The sequence below is a fragment of the Papio anubis genome, chromosome 9 (genome assembly GCF_008728515.1).
Source record: "Papio anubis isolate 15944 chromosome 9, Panubis1.0, whole genome shotgun sequence".
Taxonomy (NCBI): Eukaryota; Metazoa; Chordata; class Mammalia; order Primates; family Cercopithecidae; genus Papio; species Papio anubis.
Genome location: NC_044984.1, coordinates 26,289,100 through 26,307,117, shown reverse-complemented (window position 1 = coordinate 26,307,117; position 18,018 = coordinate 26,289,100). Strand labels below are relative to the sequence as shown.

Here is an 18,018-nt window from a genome sequence, read left to right as displayed (position 1 = left end):
GCTCTTAGGCAAAAAAGTCATGAGACATTTTGTAGTCCCCGAAATTTCCCAATTAAGTTAAATAGATGACTATTTAATCAATTCAAAAAGTAAATATCTGCAAGACAAATCTAGCAAAGGATCATAAGAAAACAAATGAGATATTTACCAAAGAATCAACATCTCATAAAAAATTAAAATCACACCTGGAACATCTTAAGAAACTTTCACCAAAATTAGTCAGATCAGGCTCTTGTACTACTGACATTTTTATTTTAACATCTAACTTTTATATTTTAAAGAGTAATAATGAAGTTTCATAGCAAAAGTTTTATTTCTATCTCTTGTGATTTTTTCCCATTTGATAGGCCCCAAACTACAATTTCAATAATACCATTAAAATCTTGGGTAACAAAGACAATATGTAATTACCTGATAAATTCGAAAGATATGATGAACCAATCTAAGTAATTTTGGTTTAAAAAAAAATCTTATTTTTAAGATGCTTTTGGATTCAAATATTTCCCTTGACCATATGTTTTATTTTTTCTGTACAGAAAATATTTAGGTCATTAATTTTATATCCACGCTTTGCATCACTTGACATTTCAAAATGATACCTTTCTTCTTTGGGTTGGGTAAGCATTCATGCTCTTCTTTGACAGAGATTTTACAACTCTTTATCCGACAGAAAAAAGATCGTCTTGAGCCAGAATAAACATGTGTCCTTCCAGTGTGGAAATTACTGTGAACTTGCAAACCAGCTTTTGTAGCAGAAGGGGGTGAGAGAACAGGTGGAAAAGAATATTGTCAAATAATTTTGAAATTTATCTTCCAACATTTTCTGATCATCTATTATTGAGAAAGGAAATAGTTTTTTAAAGCAATGGCATGATTGTACAGTAAACCCTAAAGTGAAACACACCCAAAAAATGTATTTGTCAAGCAATCACATTTTGATAACTTATAGACATTTGCAATTTATCTTTCTTTTTTCCCCAAATGGGGAAGAACAAAGTTAATTTAAGTGAAATGAAATAAAAATTAAATTAAAAAATGAAAAAAACCTCAACTATTACAGGAATCAATTGTTTTATATTTCATATAATTATTTGGTACTAGGCATTTTCAGAGAAGAAAAAATACTTACACTTCCCAAACGCAATTATACAAGGTCTTTCATACAGAAAAGACCTAATCCATATACAAAAGAGGATAATTGTCTTTTAGCATGTAGCTAAATAATGGGAACTTCAGCAATTTTTTATCCAAAATGACACTTTCTTGTAAGGATTTTATTTGTATATGAAAAATAGCAAATATGAAGGAATCATATTGTCCCCAAACAAAGCATCTTCATATGAATGCATTTGTGTTTGTATATGTCTGTATGAATATAGGAATTTTCTATATAGCTATATATATTAACTATGATGTAAAGTTTACAAAATAATTCTCGTTTGATAAAAGCTTAGTTAGCTGTATTAAAAACACCGTGTAGCTAAACTTTTAGGTGATCATTACATTTACATAAAATAACAAGCATGCAGAAATGGACACTTACTTTTGGCATCTATTAGCTTTTCTCTTGGTGAAATGTCAAAAGAAGAAAGTTGTTCCTTTACTTTGGCAACATCTTTTGGATGCAAGAAGTCAAATAAGCTTTGTCCAGTCAAACTAGCCTATTCATAAGGTAGACATTCACTTAAAATCAGTATCATGCTTTTTCTACATTTCTTGATGCATACAATAAATGTCCTTTTTTGTTAAAGGTTGATTTTTCTCAAGCTCAAAGATACGTTCACAACACCATGTGACATGAACTTAGTGTTCAAAGCAGGGTGATACTTGTAGACAGAAAAAAATACATGCATATAGAACCATCCCTGGATATACACAAACCATATACAAACACTAATTGCTAGTATTCCGCTAAATCTTGTAACTCTTGTTAACATGATACTTGGAAATGATTGTGATTTGTTTTGAACTTTTTTGTCCTTGTTAAAAAAAAGAGATTACATGATAGCATAATTTAGAAATCACAGAATATCTGTGACTTTATCAGACATTTACCATACTGTTTAAAAAATTACCATACTATTGATAAGTAAAATCCAACCCAGAATACCTCTCACTTCCCATTCCACCACTCCCAATATGCACAGCATCCCCAGGTCTATGCCTTTGCTGATACAGTCCCATTCCTCAGAACTCACCACCCCTTCCCTATCCCTTGGCCACTCCAGCCAAATTGCCTTTGACTCCCTACACTTCGGGACTCCCTTCTTTCTCCCAGCCTGAAATGTTTCCTCCCCTTCTCTACATCTCGCTTCTGCCAAGCCTCGCAGACATCCTACTTCATGCGTGATGCCTTCCCTGACCCATAGTGGCCACCCCTCTTCTGAATTCCTGTATTACCCAAGCAAACATTCCTACAGACAACAGGACTAATGGACCAGCCAATACAAGTAGGCTGAATTGTTTGGCAGTTAGACATTTCATTCTAAAAAAAAACCTGCGTGGTTAATATAAGTCTATATCCAGAACTCTCTAAGGCGGATCAAGTTTCCGAATCTGAAAAGCAGAGGACTAAACCCTGAATCATGGGAATCCCTACGTGCCCCTGAGCAGCCAGTGAGTCTCTAAAGAGCCTCTTCTTTGCAAAGTCAGTGCCCAGTAGGACTGGATTCCACGTCACTAACTTGAAACTTAAGTGATACCCTAAACTGTCAGTCACCTGTGTGTGTGGGTATGTGTGTGTGCATGTGTGGGTGTGTTTTCCATCTCCAAGTAGAATATGGAATCATGAGGTTTGAATACCTGATCGTAATTAAGTATTTTGGAGACTGACTTAGAAACGAAGAGAATTTTTCCTCTTTCACATCCAACCACAAATAAGAAGCCTTCTGCAGTCTAGGATTTAAGAAAATAAAAGTGAATATTTAAAAATATTGTCTGTCTCTTATACACATACACACATTCAGATTCTGAGGGAGTTATTGTGGCAATAAAACTAACAGACTAGTTTTATTGAGCTAGTTTTCATGGAGCTAGTAAGATTCATTTTAAGAAATGTTCTTAAGATGCAAACCGATTTATAAAGAACGTCATGTTGAAATCTTATTCTAAATTAATGTTTTGGACATGAAAAGTTTGGCTGCAGAATATTTACTTGAGACATTTCTTAAAAAATTAGGCCAGGTGCTATAGATGAGCCTATATACAGCACTAAATGAGCCTATATCCCAGCACTTTGGGAGGCCGAGGCAGGCGGATCTCTTGAGCTCATGAGTTTGAGACCAGCCCGGGCAACACTGGCGAAACCCTGTCTCGACAAAAACTAGAAAAATTGGCCGGGCGTGGTGGTGCACGCCTGTAGTCCCAGCTACTCAGGAGGGTGAGATGGGAGGATGGCTTGGGCCCAGGAGGCAGAGGATGCAGTGAGCTGAGACTGCACCACTGCATTCCAGCCTAGGCAACAGAGCCAGACCTTGTCTCAAAAAATAATAATAAAATAAAATTACCTTTACCAAATCCTACTATACTGCATGCAGAACGATTACCTTTGGATGTGTTGAGGTAGGAGGACTGTGCAGATTGGGGACAAGGAAGCAATGAAGACATCACACTGTACACCTAGTTATAGTTTTTGAATAATAATAAGGCATCACTCATTGTAAACTAATGTGTCAGCTACTCTCATAAGGTCTACCCAGCAAATCCTATGAAGCAGCCTGCATGGAAGTGGGAACATATGGCCACATAGGAAGAGCCTGGCACTCCTGCTGGGCATGCTCTGCAGGGCAGAAGCAGGGTTCCATGAAGGTGTGACTGACGAGCATGTACAGATTGGTCAGAAAGCTTCGAAAGCAAACCGTACATTTTGCCACCTTCAAAAATTTTTGTATCCACACAATATCCTTTATATCCCTGCTAGGAATGCTATATTTAAATTCAGCTGTTTAAATAAAAGAGTGGCTTTTTTTAATTAAAGGAAAAATGGACAAAAATGTGTATGAAGAATCTTTCTATTTAATTCGACTATCGCTTAAAACCTAGTAGTCACACAGCTCACGACCAAGACATTTATCACCTCCGAGGGCATGAGAAGCCAATCACATGATCACAGTTTCCTCTCTAGACTGGTGAATCTGAAAAGCCATGCCCAGGAAATGATGAGGACAGAAATGTCAAAGCACTAACAACTCTAAGCAAGCAATGACTGGCCTCCGAGAAGAACAGGATCCTGAGGGAACAGGATGTCAGGCTGACGGCTTTGAAGGAGGTGGTGATCATGGCGAATAGATCCTATGTGTGCGAGGTGGGTAGTATAACATACTTAGCGCTGAAGACAAGCTTTGCTCTGCAGTGTAGAAAGGGCCTATCCTCTGTCTCTACTTTCATGAACACAAACTAGTAACACATGGCTACTTCTCTATTTTAAATTTCTATATTAAAGGAAATATGGTGTAACATGGAGTCTTGCATGTTTATAACAGGAAGCAAATGGAAGAAAATCTGCCTCGTATTCAAACAGCAATGAAAGCACATATACAACTTAGACAAATATATCTTCAGTTACCTTAAGGATTAAATGTCTGAGCTCATTATCCTGAATAAATGATGGTCTACAATTATTTCCCACATAAGAATTTGTCATGCCTAAAAAGAAAGGAGTCAAGAGTTATTGGAAATATAGTAGAGAGGGCAACATGCTCAATGAACATTAGCAATGCTGCTGCTGCTGCTGCTGCTGCTGCTGCTGCTGCTATTTTTTCTTTTGGCACATTCTAAGACATTTTCTGTCATCATTTTCTTTTTTTTTTCATTTTCATTTAATTAATTAATTTATTTTTGAGACAGAGTCTTACTCTGTTGCCCAGGCTGAAGTGCAGTGGCACCATCTCAGCTCACTGTAACCTCCACCTCCTGAGTTCAAGTGATTCTCGTGCCTCAGTCTCCTGAGTAGCTGGGATTACAGGCATGCAAAACCACACCCGGGTAATTTTTGTATCTTTATTAGAGCCAAATTTTCACTATGTTGGCCAGGCTGGTCTTGAATTCCTGGCCTCAAGCAATCCACTCACTCAGCCTCCCAAAGTGCTGGGATTACAGGTGTGAGCCACTATGCTCAGCTAATCATTTTCTTTCTTCATTATCACTTGATTAAAATTTATTTCTTTTAGATTGTGAATTCTTGGAACTACTTATTCCTTTATATTCAAATATGCACATTAAGAGCTATATATAAAAACATTGCAATAAACTGTACATGAAATAATATTCAAGAATTGACATGCAGTAGTCCCCCCTTAGCTGTGGTTTCAGTTACCTGTGGTCCACCGTGGTCTGCAAACAGGTGAGCACAATACAATAAGATATTTTGAGCGAGCCAAAGAGAGAACATATAACTTTTTTACAGCATATTGCTAAAATTGTCCTAGTTTATTATTAATGTTAACCTCTTACTGTGCCTGATTTATCAGTTAAACTATATCATAGGTATATATGCATAGGAAAAAAAGTGCTATGCCTAGGGTTCAGTACTACCCACAGTTTCAGGTATCTACCAGGCTCTTGGAACGTATGCTCCATGGATAAGGGGGAACTACTACAGTTATTTAGATAATGTCTCAGCTAATTAAAGTTGATCATATGAGTTACCTTGAAAGGGGATATTCTGGAATTCTAAACAAGTGTTACGGATTCATGAGATTTTCCAGTAAGAAAACCCTCTAATGGCAATATAGAGACCTCTATTCTGATAATACACAGATTATTTTAAAAATGTATAAAATATAAATGAAATAATTCATTTTCAGCCCTTAGCACTGAGTTTATATTAAAATGAAAGTCTCTAAAGCAGCTGCAGAGCTTGTAAAATGGTGAGGAATTATCAGGCCAAAACCAAGGGGAATGTTTGACCTGAGAGGAGTAAGGGAATCCACCAACCCAGACACGCAAAGCCCCTCAAGGCCACAAGGGGGCATATGACACAGTCAACAATGCCAAGCAAGCCATCCCCAGGGCAAGGATGATTCAGAAGTCAGTCAATTTTCCATACCTTATATTCCCCAACCTTCTTGACTCCTATCCCCTCTTCCTGGGTACTGTAAGAAACGTTGCTTTTGCAGGGGAAAGGTGGGGTAACATCCTTAGACATTTTAACCACACATTGGCCCTTGGACGGATCTGTGGCTCAAACTCACCAATGAACTAAGTGGTGGTGGCAAAGTAAGTAGGCGGGGCAGAAAGTCAAAATGCCTCGTGCTATGATTCAGTACAGTTTTCTCAGACTCATAGCATTCTAAAGAGCCTGGCATAGGGAAAAGAAAATCTCTTCTGTTGGAATCTATCTTCACCCTAGGGCTCAGGGAATTCTCCCAACAACTTCTTGTTAATATTACTACACAGCAGCTTGGGAGGGAGCTGAGGAAGGAATGAAGGACGCAGATTCTGAGTGCTAGGTCGGGGAACAGCAATAAATTGATTCTGAGCAAGGTAATGACATTTCAGGTCTGGCCTGCAGCAAGGTTGGCAGAGCACACCAGGCAGAAGTGGGCTGGGAAACCCTGTCAGTGTAAATCAGCCAGCACAGGCGAGCCCTGACTCGGTGAGTGAGTGGGGATGTGCTCAAGAGAAAACAAGGGCAGTGAGAGCAGTGCTGAGGCATGGTAGAGGCTGGCCCGCAAATGCAAGCTGTGGTGTTCCACATACTTGTCCACACATTGGCTCTCAGAGTTCCCATGGCAAAAACCAACGAGGCAACATGATCACTTACTTTTTTGACAATGTTCATTGGGTTAAAAAACAAGATAAAAATGACAGTAACAATTCCTCCTCCTCTTCTTACCCCACCCCCACCATTAGTGAACACTGTGCTACACTCTACATGCATTACTCTTTACTTTTTTTATTATTATTATACTTTAAGTTCTAGAGTACATGTGCACAACGTGCAGGTTACATATGTATACATGTGCCATGTTGGTGTGCTGCACCCATCAACTCGTCAGCACCCATCAACTCGTCATTTACATCAGTTATAACTCCCAATGCCATCCCTCCCCTCTCCCCCTACCATAATAGGCCCCAGTGTGTGATGTTCCCCTTCCCATGGCCAAGTGATTTCATTGTTCAATTCCCACCTATGAGTGAGAACATGCAGTGTTTGGTTTCTGTTCTTTACTCTTAACAATAGTCCCAGGAGGCAAATGCATTGTCCCTATTTCACAGATGCGGAAACCTGAGAATTAGAATGTCAAATAACTTGAGTAAGTCACATAGCTATGAAGGGAGGAAGCCAGGATTTGAACCACAAGGTCTGCCTTCAGTACGCACACGCGTGAACCACCGCGCTCCACTGCCCCGCCTGGTAATCAGATCACAGACAGAGGACCTCATGCTACAGAGCAGGGCTACTCCAAATGTGGTCTGCAGACCAGTGGTTTTCTTACCAGCAAACTGGTAAGATCGAATGCAGAATTTAAGAATAAGCATTTAGAGGCTTTTATAAAAATGTAACATTGCTGTGACAGCCAAACCCATGATCATTTTTCCATAATTAATTGTATTTTACAATGAACTGGTGGTGGATGGCAGAAACACCTGTTCTTCACCCAGATAGTTTAAAAAGCACAGCTGTAGGGTATAGTGAAAAAGATCACATCACCATCCTTCTGCCTTTAACCTAATTATCCTATGGACCAAAACAACATGATCCACAGGCAGCCCTCTGTTGATATGGCTTCTAAGCTTTTGCCGAGCAAGTGTGGGGATGCTGCGACAATACCCTGGAATGCAGATCCAGTTGCCTTAAATCATCTTGCTGTGAGCAGCACTGACCAAAGGATCTGGTCAGACTGCGGGGATGAGTTCTTAACCATGTCACTTCTGCTTAGCAGAGCTGACGGCAAAATTTACGCCCTGTTCCAAGGAATCTCCTTTGGACTCACCTCCTCCCTGCCGAGTTTCCACAGCCTCTCCTCTCACTCACATCACTGCTGTAACATTCATCACACTAGACTCTGACGATCTCTTCCTAATTCAATCTTCCTAGTCAGATCACAAACCCTTAAAGGGCAGAGACCTTGCCTCATTAATTTTTATATTCTCAGCACAGAACAGGAATGCAGTTGATGCTCAGATCATGTTTTGTTGAACTAGTCGACTGATTCATGGCTTTTCCCTTAGGTCCTCCTCCCTTAGGACACTGCGAATGTGAAAATACTCAGCTAATTTTAGGGTTGCAATCAAATGACCTCAGTTGAGCCTGTAAATTTTCATTGCTGAAGGATTTAAGGAAAATATTGCAAGCCTCAGCTGTGGGTAAAAGAGAAGCTTATTTCATAACAGACTGTTACGAAAGTAAGATCTCCCATCACGCTCCCAACAGGAAGCACCAGGAGTCCAGGTTAGTGCTGCTCTCCTCTTAGCCAGCTTAACTTGACTTGGTAAAGTCCTTGTATGGTGCCCAGATAATTTCCATTACCCTGAAATATATTTTCCTTTTCCTGGCAGTGTTTGAGATCTAAACTAAGACCCTTGGTCATCCTTTGCTCACTCTCTTTTTATGATTTTTGAGCCAAATTTTACTATAATCTTCTAGATCTTTACAGATCTGCACTTGCAGAGTCTCCTCTGGAGTCTTCAGCTTGCTACTTGTCCAGGTCTTATCTTTTCCATGCAAATTTACATGATCAGCATTGATAAATCGAAAACTCTATTCCACTTCCATCACCCTGTCCCCCAAGTTGGACTGGGGTTATTCCCAAACCAGGGGTGATTTCTACTGCACATGTTGATATGGTTTGGCTCTGTGTCCCCACCCAAATCTCATGTCGAAAACTAATCCCCAGTGCTGGAGGTGGGGCCTGGTGGGAGGTGATTGGATCATGCTTGTGGATTTTCCCCTTGGTACTGTGTCGCAATAGTGAGTTCTCATGAGATCTGGTTGTTTAAAGCGTGTGGCACCTCCCCGACCCTCTCTTGGTCCTGCTCCTGCCATGTAAGATGCCGGCTCCCGCTTTGCCGTCTGCCATGAGTAAAAGCTCCCTGAGGCCTCCCAAGAGGCAGATGCCACCATGCTTCCTGCACTGCCTGTGGAACCATGATCCAATTCAACTTCTTTTCTTTATAAATTACCCAGTCTCAGGTATTCCTTCATAGCAATGCGAGAATGGACTAACACACAGGTACATATACACATTTATTACACTTTGATTTAAAATTCAAGCTCAAATTGGGGAATTGCTAAAGCCAGAAATGATGACCCACACACCAAGAGGCATTGGCAAGGACCTCCTTCCCCCAGTGTCTCACATATTTGAGGATACCCTGGAATGGCAACGTGTGATGCATTGTAAGGTACTACTGATAAATCTGAATGAAGCCTTAAGAGAAACTGCAGAGTTTAAGGAAGTTTTCTTTTTGAAGGATAGAAATCTCTCAATAACTTAATAATTAATACCATCCTTCAGAACTTTTTTTTTTTTTTTTTTTTTTTTGAGACAGGCTGTCACCCAGGTTGGAGTGCAGTGGCATGATTACTGCTCACTGCAACCTCCACCTCCCAGGCTCAAGCGATCCTCCCACCTCAGTCTCCCGGATAGCTGGGATTACAAGTGAGCATGACCACTCTTGGCTAATTTTTGCATTTTTTGCCCAGGTTTGTCTCGAAGTCTGGACTCAAGCGATCCACCCACCTCAGCCTCCCAAAGTACGGGGATTACAAGCATGAACCACCATGCCCAGTTCTACTTCAGAACTTCTAAAGAACTGAGAGGTATGAAAGGCAGGTGATATTCTCTTCGTATTATATGTGAAGCAGAAATGTAAATACTTTTCAAGTTTGTATAGTATTTTTTCATCAGAGCTCGAGATAAAGCTTTTATCAGAACCCAGTTTTCTGACATCCAATTCAGTATTCTCTCCACACATAGACTATAGACAAATGCCAGTGAATACCCGTAAAGCTGAAAGACACATCTGGATAGAACCTCAACAGCTGACAGCAAAGCGAACCAATCAGAGACCTCAGTGACAGAGCAGATTTCACTTAACTGTGGAAGCCGTCGTCAAACTCACCTTTTAAAGATCTCAAGTGCTGAACAGCCATTCTTAAAACTGTAAGTTTGTCCAGTTTACGCGCCATGGGGTTGCACTGAGGGATCATTGCAGACAGTTCTTCAATCAGGTTATTCATTTTATCTCTCCTCCGCTTTTCGGTTTGGCTATGAGCTTCTCTAAGAGGGAAAAGGAACTTCCTTTATATTTAACATTCGGCAGACCTCCAGACCCCCACCCGTGGCGCTCAGTGGAGCAGATGCTGAGCCCAGCAGGCACACACTGTTCTTCCTCCTAACTTGGGTCCCTGCAGTTGTCATTGAGGGAAGGGGAAAGCGCTGCTGAGACCAGGAATAGCATTCATAAAACTCGCTGCCCTTGGTCAGTCCCTCCCTACCTCATTTTCTGAAATCTTTAAGAACGAAGGCAACTGTCTGAGAGCCTAGGTGGTTTTTCTACCTGTCTCCAATATTAGAGAAGAGATGGGTGCCCTTTTGTTCAAAGCTAACTATTCTCTTGCATTTGCATAAATAGTTGTCAGCATCTTAACCTCATTATTTTTATAGCTCCTTATCATGGGTCTATTAATGTGCTCAAGTATCTTCCCCCCTGAAAAAAAATCCTTTCCCTAATTCTAGTTGTTTTTTGTTCTTGCTACTGTCTTGCCCCCTCAGCAAGCTCCCTGAAAGAGTGCAGTTTCCACTCAGTCTTTCATTTCCCAGGCATTCTGTCCATCTGTAACATCAACCTTCCACAACCCCTGCCCCACTAAAACTGTCCTAGCGAAGATCTTGCAATCTCTTGCTGATCCCTGCCTTGAATCTGACACTGCTGACACTTCTCATTCTCCCCTGGTTTCCACAGCCTCTCTGCCTCCTCGTCCTCCTCCACTCTCCCTGCTCGGCTCAGTCCCCTCGCCTCCTCACCCAGCTCTTACTTGATCCTTAAATATTGGTGTGTACTAAGATTCCCTGCTCAGCACCGCTCTCTCCTCACTCTTTATTCACCCTGAGATCTCATTCCCTCACAAGGCTTTACAGCTACTCATAAGCTACTTGTTATTATAACCCTATCTCATTCATACTTCACTCAGCTCCTGACCTATGGAACTAGAATTACAAATCTAAACAATTCTCAAGAAATCTAAAACTCAGGAAACCCCAAACTGAATGCATTCTCTGCAATGTACCCCCATTTTCAATTCTTCCTGTACTACTCCTGATTTATTATTCCTTCTATAGGGTTTATCTTGGTTGGTAACACAACTGCTCAGTCTAGACCAAGCTTGTCCAAACTGCACTCCAGGATGGCTTTGAATGTGGCCCAACTCAAATTCATAAACTTTCTAAAAACATTATGAGATTTTTTTTTTTTTTTTTTTTTTAGCTCACTAGCTATCATTTGTGTTACTGTATTTTATGTGTGGCTCAAGACAATTTTTCTTCTTCCAACGTGACCCAGGGAAGTCAAAAGATTGGATACCCCTGGTTTAGAACCTTCCTCTTCACCCTAAAAAGCCAAATAATCACAAACTCCTGTCAATTCTAGATCTTAAAATATTTCTTAAACATGTCTTCTCTTCCTCTCCATTCCCTCTGTCACCATCTTAATTCAGGCTCATTGCATTACCCCAGAACCTTTTAAACTGTTGTTCCTTCCTCTCCCAGTCTATCCTATGCCTTCCGGAATTATGTAGTAAAACAAATCAAGTCACCTAATCCCATTGCACAAAACTGTTCACTGTACATCCACTGCCCAAGAGGACTAGCCAGATTCCCTAATTATAGGCCAAGGTTCCCCCTGACCCGCCTCATGTCTTCATCTCCAGTTTCTCTCTTCAAGACTTTTCCCGATAGCTCCACGTGTCCCACAGCAGCAACGCGCGAAGACTTGCTCGTCCTCACACACGCCATGCTGTCTCACACCTCCTCCATGCTGTCTCACACCTCCTCCATGCTGTCTCACACCTCCTCCATGCCTTCCTCTTTACCCGGCTTACAAAGTCCTTTCTGACTGCACTGTTGGAGAAATCCTATTCTTTCTTCAAAATCCCGCTCAGTTATTCTTCTGGGAAGCTTTCTCTGACTACTACACGATTAATCACTGCTCTCTCTAAGCCACCTCAGTACCTTCCATACCACTACCCCTATTTCATCAAATCTAAGAGCCACCAATTGTAAGACGCACGATTATTTAAAGCATCACAAGAGAAAGAAATGCTGCCAACTGACAGGAAGATGCCACTGATAAGAAATTTCCACAGAAAATAAAATGTAGAGAGGAAAAGTGTATCTTAGATTTCAAGAATTACACGATTTTACTCGTCACACTTTGCTGCAAATCCCTCTCCTACAACACAGAGCAACTCCGGAATTTCTCTATTAGAATAGATTAGGGGCAATCTGATGGGAAAGAGGGTAAGTGGGAGACTTCCCTGATCTGTTCTTACAAAGACTTTAAATTGGATAAAAGAAAATGTAATTTTTCCAGATAAAAGAGTAGGGAGGTGGGTAGGGAGGAACATCAACGAAGGCTGTGGGAGCTAACACACTCCCTGCCCCAACCATTCACCCTTGGCAGTGACACGCCTGGAACAAAATACATACTGTTGGATGAAGTGGATAGGATTCCAATTAGATGTGTATTCACATAAAATTCAGTTATCTACTCATACTTTGTTCTATTTGTGAGCAATTAGATACTTTTCTTTTTCTTTTTAAAGTCAAGGTCTCACTCTGTTGCCCAGGTTGCAGTGCAGTTGTATGATCACAGCTCACTGCAGCCTCAAACTCCTGGGCTCAAAGGATTCTTCTGCCTCTGCCTTCCAAGGAGCTGGGATTACAGAGCATCTCGATTAAAATGAAAGTGTTATGATTAAAAGAATATTGTAGTTACACTCTCACTAGAAGGATCACCTCTTCTTTCTAACAGTGTTCCCCATCAGCATGGACAGCAGCGATGGATAGAGACGCCTGACTCCAGGATGTACAGCAGAGGAAGGGGTGCTCTCTCTGAGCCAGGATCTGGAGAGAGATGAGAGCAGGGTGGGAGAAAGCCCACGGTGGAGAAGGTGAATGATGACGCTGGGAGCCAGGAAACCCAGGGCAAGGTGAAAGAACCAATGTCTGAACAAGGTACTTTACTTGAAGGAGCTGCACCTGAAAAGGTTTCTGGAGGCTTTCATTAAGGAAAGGCATAATTATCCAGAGGCCAGCTCTCTGCTTAATACTTCATCAGAGCTCTGGCTCCTAATTCTGTGTACAGTTACTGCCACTTTGAACCACAGCAGTATTTTGTAGAATCCTATCAGAAAACAAAATAAATGGAGAAAAAGCAAAACTCTGATAGGCCATGTTGCCAGATGGAGAAGAATATTTTGTTGTTGTTGTTGAAAAAATATGTTGAAATAATTGACAAAGAACTTACGAGGATGGGTTTCCAACAGTCAGATGCTCCTCATAAGTAACTGATTTGTTTAAGTCATGAATCAATTTTTCTTTAGTGCTTAAAGAAAGTATTCTTTTTTTGAAAAAAGCTATTCTAAGAGAAAGTTAAAGGCATGAAAGCCAAAATGTTATCCAAGTAGACAGAAAAGCAAGACAAAAGGTGCCTGATAACATTGCTTCTCAGAGCATAACAAGACAAAAAAGTCTCATCTTCAAGCCCTTCTATCTTGGCGTCACCTTTGCCTTAGGCTACAGGCTTGCCTTTGTGTACCTTTCCACTCACCATGTACCATCTCAACAAGTCAATGTACCTGAAGGCCTTCATTTTAACTTGGTGTTCACCATCTTCCACTCTACAAAAAAGCAGGATAAAATATCAAACTACATGAAATACCTTTTCTGTAGTTCTTGAGAGAGAAACAGATGTGAGATTAAGTCCAATCATCCTAATTCCTATAAAATCCTTAGCTGTAAATGCGCCCTTGAGCACCTAATGACCTGAAATGATTACTACTGTCTACAGGAACCATTCTCTTCCTAACGCTGACAGGCAACACCATTCCCATAAGGATAACAAAAGTTATGTTAACTGACAGTGAGCAATAATTAGTGTATTACTTGGATATGATCTCATGACAAACTTGAGCAATAGTAAGATTTTCATAGAATTAACATTAAAGTCATTAAGATCATTGATGGCTTAACCAAAAACTTTATGATAGCTATATTACAACAGCCTGAAAATGGATTAAGAATCCCAGACCTTTAATCAAAAGGAATTTATTCTGCCTAAAAATCCATCTGGATGGTAACAAATATTGAAAACTGGAAACTCTTGCCAATAATATTAATTTTCACATTAGTATAGTTCCTAGCATCAGAAATGTACTCATCAGACCATTACTAAAATGAAAAACATTGGTGGTGATAGAAGACTGTCAGCATTTAAAAATTATGCAGGCTGCATAGCTTTTAAAAATATGTAATCTTAAAAGATATATTTCCAAATGTATCATTTTGTGAGAGATTTGAAAAATTCCAGGAAAACCACCCATAATCCCATCTGGAAGTAATCACAGTTAATATTTTAACATGTCTCCTTCCAGCGTTTCCTAAACATGTAGATACATACAATGATTATTTAACTTAGCCATGGTGCATGGGTACCATGTGGATATTTCTGTGTGTTCTACATATAGAATAAATAAAACTCAGATCATAGTATATAATTTTCATGTCTTGTCTTATTCATTTAACATTCTAACATGAATATTTCTGCATAGTTGCAAATATTCTTGGAGAACATGGTAGCCCATTGATTAGTTAAATCATAATTCATTCATTTGCTATTGTTGGATATTTCAACATTCTAATATTTTCAATATCATAAATAATATGGCTAAGAATATTGTGGTGTGGGCATCTCGAATTACACTCTAGGATAAATTCCTAGGAGTACAATTTATGGATAAATATTTTAAGGCTTCTGATCCATCTTAACAAATTTCCTTCTTTATAGATATTTAACAATGAACATTTTTCAGGCTTTGAAAAAAGTTTGGCCTACTTTAGAACTGTCTTACTCAGTTGAACTCTTTTGAAGTTTTAATATTTTTCCACTTAAAAAAAGATAATGCTTATAGAAAAGTTAATCAAATTTATAAAGAGATGCTTATAAATATTCCAAATAAAAAAGACCACAAAGACTAACGCTTAATCAAGTGGTGCATTTCCTTTTCACAGTTTCAATCAAGAAGAGCTTTTATATTTATGGTACTTTATCAAAAATATTTCCACACTTGATTCTCACAGCACAGTGATGAAGTTATTACTATCCCCATTTTACAGATGAAGGAGTTGAGTAAAGTTAATGACTGTCCAAGGTCCTATAACTAGTAGGAGGCCAAGCAAAGACTATTCAACACAGGCTGGCCTTCCACCATACCTGGCCATTTCTCTCACCACTGTCAGCCTGTTGTGTGGCTGGTACAAATAAAATTAAAGTTTCTCTGAGGCAAAAGAGAGGGTCAGATTAAGTCAGCTTCTTCTCTCTTTTTAGCCATCTTAAAGGAATGAACAGAAAACAATTATACGGGTCAATAATTTTCTTCCTAATAGTCTGGAATTATATATAATTGTCCTTCATCATCCGTGGGGGACTGGCTCCAGAACCTCTCGCAGATACCAAAACCTGTGGATGTTCAAGTCTCTTCACAGTATTTGCATATAACCTATGCACATCCTCCCATATACTTTAAATCATCTCCAGATTACTTACAATACCTAATCAATGTAAATGCTACGTGAATTGTTGTTATACAGTATTGTTTAAAGAATAATAACAAGAAAAATAAGTCTGAATCTGTTCAGTACAGACTTGCTTTTTTTTTCTGGATATTTTCAATTTTTGATTGGTTGCCCATAGATATGAAGCACTGACTACATATATGTACATTACTTCAATTTCAAAAGGTAAACTTTGACCTTTTAAGATCATGTTTTCGCTTTAATCATTGGCATTTTAGCAAATGAACTCACTGAGTGAATTTGCCTCCTTGGTGAAATTCAAATATACTGTACTTATTAAATACAAATACCCTTCTATTTAATGGCCCCTGGCAGAATAGAATAAAGGCAAGATCTTGTTAGTCAAACAGTTCATTTGTTTGTAGAACAAATCTAGATAATTAGTAAATTTGGTCTATAATCCTAACATTTTACAAATTTTTACAAATGTGTTTTAATAAGCTTCCTGATATTAATAATGTTCACATTACTGGGATACATTTTCTTAGTGCAGCACCTTACGTTACAGTAATAGAATTTCAGACACAATGCAAAGTTTTCTTGAAAACTATTTTCACTGCATTTTGAATGAAATGTAGGCATTCTTTCTAAATTAACCAAAGACAAAGTTAGAGGCAGATGCAATCTCAAAATATTCCCCAGATTTGCCACTTGTCAGGCGTTCCTCTTTTTGAAACGTGCTTCCTTTGATTTCTGTGTGCCGCTCCCACTTCAGAGCCATGCCTTCAGATAGTCTGGGCAGGCTTCCCCTCATCTCGTACTATCTTTAGGTCAGCGCCCCCAGAGTATATCCTCAGCCCCCAGTCTCCCCACTCCATAAGCTTCTCCCAGTGACGTCACCCACATCATCAGTTCAAGTACTTTTTGTGCATTAATGATGTCTGAGTCTCTAACTCCAGGCCAGGCCTCCACCCTGAGCTCCAAATCCTCATGTCCATCTTCCTGCTTGAAGGTTCTATAAATATCCCATTCTTAGTGTGTCCAGAACTCAACTCATCATCTTTGCCTCAATATAAGTGAATGAAAATACCACCCTCCCTCTAGAAGCGCAAGTCAGAAAACGTGGGCACACTTTATATCCTCCTCCCAATGAACAATCACGAAGTCCTATTGATCCTATCTTCTGAGTGTGTCAAATGTCCCTTCCTTTCCCTCCCCTTCCTGTCCAGGGCCACTCTCTTTGATTGAAGCTCAGAAAACCTCATCCTTGGCAAGAGCTATTCTCTGTGGTTCTCTCTGCCTACTGGATCTTCCCCCTTCAGACCATCCTCCACGCTGTTTCCAGGGTGATTCTTTGAAAACTGTAAGACCTACCAGGACGGCTATAATCAAGCAATTGAAAATAATAAGGATCAGTGAGGATGTGAAGAAAATGGAACTCCTGTACACTACTCATGGGAATGTAACGTGATGCAGTCACCGTGGAAAACAGTATAGCAGTTCCTCAAAAACTGAACAGAATTATCACATAACCCAGCAACTCTCTCCTAGGCATGTATCCAAAATAATGGAAAGCAAGGACTAAAGCAGGTATTTGTATATCAGTGTTCATGGCAGCATTATTCACAATAGCCAAAAAGTGGAAATAACCCTTCAAGAGAGGACTGGATAAATCACATATGGTATATATACACAGTGGAATAGTATTCAGCCATAAACAGCAATGAAATTCTGACACATGCTATAATATGGATGAAACTTGAAGACATTATGCTAAGTGAAATAAGTCAGACAAAGGAACAAACATCATATAATTCCACTTTGGTTTTTTTTTGAGATGGAGTCTCGCTCTGCTGCCCAGGCTGGAGTGCAGTGGCACGATCTTGGCTCACCGCAACCTCTGCCTCCTGGGTTTAAGCAATTCTCCTGCTTCGGCTTCCTAAGTAGCTGGGACTACAGGCGCCCGCCACCACGCCTGGCTAATTTTTTTTTATTTTAGTAGAGACAGGGTTTCACCGTGTTGCACAGGCTGGTTGCAAACTCCTAAGCTGAGGCAATCCACCTGCCTCGGACTCCCACTTATGTGAAATATCTAGAATAAGCAAATTCATAGAGCCAGAAAATGCACTAGAGGTTAGCAGGGGATCGGGAGAGAGGAGAATGGGAACGCTGTTGTTTATGGGCACAGAGTTTTTCTTTGGGGTGATTCAAAAGTTTTAGAAATAGAGGTGATGGTCTATAATACTGACTATAATTGATGCCAATTAATTGTACACTT

The 18,018-nt window shown here is 39.8% G+C and overlaps 1 protein-coding gene across 6 annotated transcripts in view; it reads right to left on the bottom strand.

The window, feature by feature from the left end:
- ARNTL2 (aryl hydrocarbon receptor nuclear translocator like 2) overlaps positions 1-18,018 on the bottom strand; it is a 69,329-nt gene that overhangs the window by 18,570 nt on the left and 32,741 nt on the right. For 3 of the 6 annotated variants that reach the window (XM_009180428.4, XM_009180429.3, XM_009180430.3), the window contains 7 exons: positions 13,805-13,846; positions 12,963-13,070; positions 10,069-10,226; positions 4,565-4,644; positions 2,803-2,895; positions 1,544-1,661; positions 600-743 (listed from right to left, as the gene is read on the bottom strand). In XM_009180428.4, coding sequence (XP_009178692.3) covers positions 600-743; positions 1,544-1,661; positions 2,803-2,895; positions 4,565-4,644; positions 10,069-10,226; positions 12,963-13,070; positions 13,805-13,846 — 743 coding nt within the window. The remainder of the gene's footprint in view (positions 1-599; positions 744-1,543; positions 1,662-2,802; positions 2,896-4,564; positions 4,645-10,068; positions 10,227-12,962; positions 13,071-13,804; positions 13,847-18,018) is intronic. The other 3 variants (XM_003906145.5, XM_003906141.5, XM_031650365.1) reach the window with 2 other exon arrangements.